At 37.9% G+C, this 7819-nt stretch overlaps 1 protein-coding gene across 1 annotated transcript in view; it reads left to right on the top strand.

Moving 5' to 3' along the window:
• The first annotated feature begins 12 nt into the window (after window positions 1-12).
• The window catches only part of LOC144666200 (ubiquitin carboxyl-terminal hydrolase isozyme L5-like), a 10690-nt gene continuing 2883 nt past the window's right edge, over window positions 13-7819 (top strand). The window contains exons 1-7 of the mRNA XM_078527582.1: window positions 13-126; window positions 3412-3475; window positions 3546-3651; window positions 4262-4387; window positions 5524-5585; window positions 6044-6174; window positions 7022-7085. Of these exons, the coding sequence (XP_078383708.1) occupies window positions 51-126; window positions 3412-3475; window positions 3546-3651; window positions 4262-4387; window positions 5524-5585; window positions 6044-6174; window positions 7022-7085 (629 nt within the window). The 5' untranslated portion in view covers window positions 13-50. The remainder of the gene's footprint in view (window positions 127-3411; window positions 3476-3545; window positions 3652-4261; window positions 4388-5523; window positions 5586-6043; window positions 6175-7021; window positions 7086-7819) is intronic.

Below are 7819 nucleotides of genomic sequence, written 5' to 3'. Positions count from 1 at the left end.
GTAAGATAAAACCTGGGAACTAGTACATATTTTTCTTCCGGAAACCCAACATGGCGGCTGGAGGAGGCGAATGGTGTTTGATTGAAAGCGATCCTGGAGTTTTCACTGAATTAATCCGTGGTTTTGGTACGTAGGGTGATTTAAGATAAATACCATGTATTAATCTGGAGTGTGAACAGTGCTGCATAACCAGAATATTCTAATTTATTTACGGTGATCATGAACGTTCCCTTTGACTTCCTTTGTCAGTTTGTGTTTGACATGTCACTAAACACAGTAACACACTCCAGAGCTACGTTTTGGGATCAGGCGGTTTATTAAGATCCTACACTTACATACAACACGAACGATATGTAAAATCAAAATACAATCTCAGAAATAAACCTACGATAACTAAAGGCCCAACGGCCTTGTACAATTAGAAACAACACTGAAAATTATAAAATTTTAAATTACGGAAAAACTACAATACATAGATAAAATCATAACTGCCATGGAAGTGGGAGGGTGGGGAAGCTAGAACGCTGACTAAAAGTGCTATAATAAGCTAATAATTGCGAATGCTGATGCTGTAATGCTCGGTAGTTAGACTAATAATGAAATAGCTAGATTACTACAAAGTATCAAGTACAAAGTATGTTGCAATATCGCTAAGTGACTTTATACGTAATTGAACATTATTGGCTTGCAGTAGTCTTATGACTTTCATGTATAAAAATTGCTCAATCGATAAAATTAGACTGCACCTTGCCTGAACCCAACTGTGAACGTTCGAGTGGTTGTCATGTCTAGATTCATATTAATAGTATTAATATTCAACAATTGAGTGCGAGATCTAATGCCGGAAAAGCGAGCTTTTTATCTACATCTTTAATCCACATCTCAGTGTTTGTAGTTGCTACAATCCCCGTCAATACCCTTGGGAAGGTCGTCAAGTTTGCGCTCCCCTCCCCCCTCATTCAATGTTGAAGTCTACCTACAGACCTCAATCACAGTATATTGTCTATCATAATGTTCAGAAATACTTCAACATTGATATGGGGGAGAGGGGGGGCCAAACATCTTGTGTAGCTACCTAGAGACTACATTTATGTCAAAGTTTTTGAAATTGCGGTGTATATGTGCAACCTTCCCAAGAGGTTATGTCTGGGATTGTCTGTGAAATGACTGGGTGTGGTAGTACATCTTGGGGTCTTTACGGACTGAATTGAAAGTGTTACATGCCATCTTAATGGATGAAATTTTCAGACGATGTTGTGTATTAGCTGCAGGCACTTTCTCCAAAGTAAACATAATTAATTTTTCATTAAATAAAATTGGAGTTGGACGAGTTGATTGACGGTTGGAAATTATTGTTGTGTTCACAACATTGGAATTAAGAGATGTTAAATGTGAGATGGAAATTCATACGGTTTTGGCGACCAATTCCACCAGCTGAGCAGTTAAACTTGGTACCGTGTGGACACTGCTTTGCTCGCTTAGTTTTGGACAACGTCGAATAATAAATGTTATCTCTATTGTCAGCTGTCAACACCTTGTTAACAAGTTGTGTATCGCAGACAACAGTACTCCGGGAAAATACAACAGTACTCCATTAATGTTTCCGAAATTACAGCGCTCGGAGTTGATTTAACAGGAAAGTACGCGGACGTGGTTAATGTTTATAAAGAAATATTTCGTTGGCATGAAACTTGAAGTACATGTTGCTTTATGAAGGGGAAAACACACAGTACTCCATCAAAACAAGGTAATGAAATGTTATCATTCTCATTATCTTTTAAACTCGAGTTTTCAATGGAGTACTGTTCAAAATCACTCAAAAACGTAACTTCAAGATAAAAGCTTCGTCTCACTTGCTTGGAGTTTCACTGCCTACCAGCTTATATTTAAGAAAAGCTGCATTAAATATCTTAAAATAGCGTTCTTTGGCGCGATTTTCTCATGGAGAACTGTGGAGTACTGTCAGACGAAATGTTTACAGTGTAATTAAGTTTACTATTCCTCGCCTGCGAGAAGTCACGGAAACTGTTCACAACGTTCGCATACGGTAAATAATAATGTCACTTAGAAACAACTATGACATTGTCTCTAGTGTTCTTTAAAGAGCGCAATAAAACTGAACTAACCATACCAAATCCCAAAAACGAATAATTCCAGCCTTCTACTCCGAAGATGTTTATGTTAATTCTCCTTACTGGCTGTATACATTTCTTTCAATGTTAGTTCGGAGAAATGAGACATGAAGAGAACAGTTTCAGTATTTTCAGTATTTTACGTCGGTTTTTGACGTCTTAACCAAATAAGTTACACACTCCATACAAGTAAATGTTTATAAACATCAGAACATGTCACGCAATAACAACACCGTTTTTAAACCGTCTTTCACCTAATCGGAAGTTTTTATTGCTTCAGCTTACAACTTGACCAAAAGAAAGAATATACTATATCCCTTGACCACACCAAACTTCAGCTTTATAGCGTACATAGTTTTTGGGTTATGGAATATTTTATGCTCTATGCCCGACTCAGACAATCCCCGTCAATACCCTTGGGAAGGTCGTCAAGTTTGCGCTCCCCTCCCCCCTCATTCAATGTTGAAGTCTACCTACAGACCTCAATCACAGTATATTGTCTATCATAATGTTCAGAAATACTTCAACATTGATATGGGGGAGAGGGGGGGCCAAACATCTTGTGTAGCTACCTAGAGACTACATTTATGTCGAAGTTTTTGAAATTGCGGTGTATATGTGCAACCTTCCCAAGAGGTTATGTCTGGGATTGTAGAACAAGTTGTCAACCTGTTTACTTAACTTAGTGTGGCAAGTCACAATTTTGAAATTTTGTTTGAAAATTTTTAACGTTGTAACACGTGTAGTTTAAAGCTCGAGCCCCCTCCTATTGAAAATTAACCTGTAAACCCCTTAAATGAAAACTGTGCCAGAATATTACCCCCACTCTCAACCTCCTCCAAATAGAAAATCATTGGTTGTGTGGGAAACCTCTCCAGAATGTTAGGTTAAAGTTAATACCCCCTGTGCTCCCCCCTGGAGTCTTCTTAGGGTCCTGTGGCCCCTATCATTAGCCTGGTGTCCTGTGGAACCATATATGTTCCTCCCTCCTCCTCGATAGTGGCAGAGGGGGATAGAATGGTCCATGATAGAGTACCTTGTGTCTTGTAGATTTCAACACTGACATGAATTTTGAGTTTATTACAATGTCGAAACGCTTTATAGAACAAGGCAAAACACAAAAGATGCTATTCGTATTCAATGACATGCAAATAAGTGGCCCTGTTTTCTGTAGTTTAGCCAACAAGCTGTAATGATTTGTTGATGATCACATTTACCACTCAACTGGATCCCCTTCCAACAAAGAAAATAATGCCTTGTACTGTTTGCTTTTCTAAAGGATGTTCTGGCATTCAAGTGGAAGAGATCTACAGTCTTGACGAGGCATCCCTAGAGGATTTAAGGTATAATAGTCTCATTTTTATCCTTTTTTATATATTTGAATCTAATCTAGCTCTCTACTTTCATTCCTAGGCCTGTTCATGGTCTTATATTTCTTTTTAAATGGAAGCCTGGTGAAGAGCCAACTGGACCCATTGTGCATGAAAGTCGCTCCCTTGGAATATTCTTTGCCAAGCAAGTAAGTAAAAAGCCAAAAGCAGTTATAGAGAGGTCTTCAGGCTGAAAATTTCATAGAAGTAGAAAGTAAGATTTTTGCTGATGACTATACAACAACCCCTCAAAATATGTCTCCATGTCAGAAAAATAAACATACCAAGGTAAGACAAATGAGAATTTCACACCAACCTCGAGGTTAATAGAGTTTTATGTTATTTTCTGTCTTCAATCACCAATCCTTCTTTGTTATTAGATAAAAAGTCACTGAAATTGTAGTTAAATCAGGGCCGTAGACACAGGGTGCGATGGGTGCATGCATGCATCCGCATCCCCCCCTCCCTTGTTGGCCACAAAGGTCCAGCTACTCAGGGAGTAAGGGCTAAAATGACTCTCAGAATGCTGGAAATGTGGAATTCAACAATTTGATTTTCCAAAATCTCCCAGGGGAGAATACCCCCAGACGTCGACCCCCCTAGACACTCACACCTCTGGTACTTACACCCACCCATGCAAAATTATGCCTGTGGCCGTGAAATAATAATTATTCCTTCAGTAGGCTATCTTTGCATAAGCATCTTCAGTGTTAGCATTGAACCAAACTCATGATTCTTGAATGCTATTTTTACTACTAGGTGATTACAAATGCCTGTGCAACTCAGGCTATTTTAAGTGTGCTTCTCAACTGCAATCATCCAGACATGGACCTTGGACCCACCTTGTCAAGCTTCAAAGAGTTTTCAGCAACCTTTGATTCATCAGTAAGTTTAAGCTTTCATGTCTGCACAAAACCAAGTTCCAAGCTTTCCTTCATTCTTTATTCACATAGTTATGATTATAAACTAAATTTGTGCATTTGATGAAATTTAAATTAGAGGCAAGGAGCCCTAATGGTTATTGCACTGGTATATAGATCAAGTGGTTGTGTTCTTGGGCGAGACACTTAACTCTCATAGTGTCTTTCTCCACCCAGTTGTATAAATGGGTACTGGCAAATTTAATGCTGGGGGTACCTAACTCTGCAATGGACTAGGAACCCATCCAGGGGGGGTGGAAACCAGGATAAGCCCTGGCCTGATGGGCCACTAGGCTCGAACAAAGACTATTTACTAAAAAAACACTATCATAGATTGTCCAACCTGGACCAGATGGTGGCATTGTTTTCTATTCAGAAAACCTGTAATTAGAATAAAGAATAAAGGTTATGTCTACATTTGAGCCCAGTGGCCCTTCATGCAGGGGTTTACATGGTGGATTCCCAGTTTCATTGCAACACAGTCAGAGAATTATTACTCTCCCACCCCCAGCATTTTTTCCAGTATCCATTTATACACCTGGGTTGAGAAAGGCACTGTGGCGTAATATATCAAACACGAGACAGTGTTTTTCATCACATTTCCAAACACCCAGAAGAGAGTTGAAAGTACGACGCGCAGCGGAGTATTTTTGACGAACTTCGGGGTGTTTTGAAATGTGATGAAACACTCTGTCGAGTGGTTGATATATCTTCTCAATCGAAACTAAAACTACAACGAAAACGGGAAAATAAAATCGTCAAAATCTATGCTAATTAAGATCAGATTTCCAAACTCCGTCACGGTTCTGATTTCCTTTGTTTTAACTAGATGAATTATTAATGAGTTTGAGAAAGTTAAGTGTCTTGTTCAAGAACACAACACAAAGACCCCAGCCAGGACTCGAACCCAGACCACTCAATCCAGAGTCCATTGGCATTTTAGGATGGACTCTGTTTAGGTCATGCAAAGTTGTATTGAATTTGTATTTATTTATTTATTTTTTATTTATGCTTGTTTATTTATTTCATACTGTATTTAACTATTGAATTTATTCAATGGTAAGTTAAGAACTAATAGATTCATGATATTATTGTCAACAGTTAAAGGGACTCAGCCTGAGTAACTCTGATGTTATTAGACAAGTGCACAATAGTTTTGCCAGGTTTGTATATTTGCCTGTAAATTTTATACTGGACTTATTATTGTTGTAAGGAATTAGTACTGGTAATTGCTTTGAAGAGACATAAAACGTTGGTCATCCAATGTTGTTATGATATACATGCAGTTGTCTGTTTTAGTTTACCAGTCATGTGAAACAGGGATTTCCGGATTGGAGGAGATAACATAAGGCAAACAAATCACTGTTAGTAGTGTTCAAGAGTTCTCGCATTATTAATTATGTTAGCAACAACATGAATAATTAAGATTGGCCAGTCGTTATTAACATCTTAATTGTCTGTCTTTCTTACCCACATTGACATTTCCTTTTACCCTTTCTTGAAATCCCTGCCTTTTTATATACCTCCAGCCTGAAGGTTCCCATTTTGGGCAGAGACCCCCTGCCATATAGTCCACCATAGGCAATACCAATTATAATATTACTGTTTCGTTGTTTTCTAGACAACAGATGTTTGAATTTGATGCTAAACTCCCTCAGAAAGATGAAAATGTATATCACTTTGTGGCATATGTTCCAATGAATGGCAAACTCTATGAGCTGGATGGTTTACGAGATGGCCCTATTGATCTGGGTAACACTCTAATTAAACTAGATTTTGTAATTATTTAATATGGATATTTTAATCAATGTCACTGGTTTATTTTATTTTAATGAATACAATAATACCGACTTTACACCCTAACCACCTTCCAAAAAAGCCCTCAAATTTCAGAGGCAAAAAATCCTTTCGATAATTAATAAGACATGGATTTTGTATGGGCTAAATTTGTCTTAAAAATTTAGAACTTGCGGTTTTGACCCTGTGAAAAGTGCCATGTTCACAGGTTTTTAAATTTTCACACCCCATGAAGAAACCAGAATTCTTGGAGTTCATGTTTTTCACAGGTTTCTTATCCAATAGTGGAGTCCAAAACTCTCACAACCAACAGCTACTGTACAAGAAAATAATGTGGGCTGTTTGGCATAGCCAAAATTGATTTTCCTTATTATTGAAAGTTGAAAATGCATAGTCCACAAATTATTCATTCCTGCCCCACATGAGGGATTTTTCCTCCCCCACCCAAGCCCCTCTGGAAAATCCAATTAAGCTTCATACATTTCCTTAAATTTTTGGCCTTTAAGAACCCCCACCCACCAGGAATTTCCAATCCCTTCTGTAGGAGGAGTGTCCATGGACATTTTCTGAAACCACACAATTAGAAAAAGTTAAAAGAGAAAGCAACATTTAAGTCCTTGTTCCATTGTTTCTGAGAGTGTAACCATAAATAATATTTTTGGTTATCCCTCCTCCAAGTTCAAAAGCAGTAGTACAGAACATTAATTTTAATTGTCATGGTAAACGCTGCATTGGTGAATGAAACATTCATTGATACACAATGGCCAGTAATCAGATGTTTTGTTTGTGTCTTGTTTATCAGGACCTTGTACACCAGAGAACTGGCTCAGTGTCTGCAAGCCAATCATAGAAACAAGAATGCAGAAGTATGTACATCCATTGCATTTAATAACTAACACTTTCATCAGTCTAAAAGCCGTTGCTATTGTCTCTGCCACTTCCAGTAACTAAAGGAGGCTTATTTCTTTCAAGTGGAGGGGGGAAACTTAAGAGAAAAGGGCTTAAAGAACTCTATAGTGAGATGTCGTGCTGTTTAGTTTACATCCCCACAAAACAGTAACAGTAAAAAGTAATTGTAGGGGTCATGAATGGTCTATCAAAATTTTGCAGTGCTCGCAAAATTAGGCTTCTGCTCAGAATGCTTGCAAAATTTTAGTGGGTGCTTGTTTGCTCGTGCTAGCATAAATTTACAAGTGCTTGCATGCTCGTTATTTAGTTCCTCACAAGGCTAACCTTTTTGTCAAATATGCTCGTGCTCGCAAGGAAAAACGCTGTGCTCGCAGGCTCGCAAATGCTCGCAAAGACCATTCGATACCCCTAATTGTGGTGAGCAGATAACTCCTAACATATACTAAGTTACAAAGTACCTCAAGTTATTTGTTTACTTGTCACCATCTTAGAAATGGAGAGGGGGGTTCTATTGTGTTTTACTATAATTATTTTACTGCCTCTGATCTCTGTTTGATAATTACTTTGTCACAAGAACATCTTTGAGAACTTTGAGTCAGTTACTAAGAATATTATTTTTAACTTGAAATTAAAATGTTTAGATACTGGGTGATGCTTTAAAACATGCCTTTAATGTTGTTTAATGATCATT

Source organism: Oculina patagonica, chromosome 1, assembly GCF_052425735.1.
Source record: "Oculina patagonica isolate OP01 chromosome 1, crgOcupat, whole genome shotgun sequence".
Taxonomy (NCBI): Eukaryota; Metazoa; Cnidaria; class Anthozoa; order Scleractinia; family Oculinidae; genus Oculina; species Oculina patagonica.
Note: the sequence above shows the minus strand (reverse complement) of the source record. Positions and strands in the feature narration are given on the sequence as shown.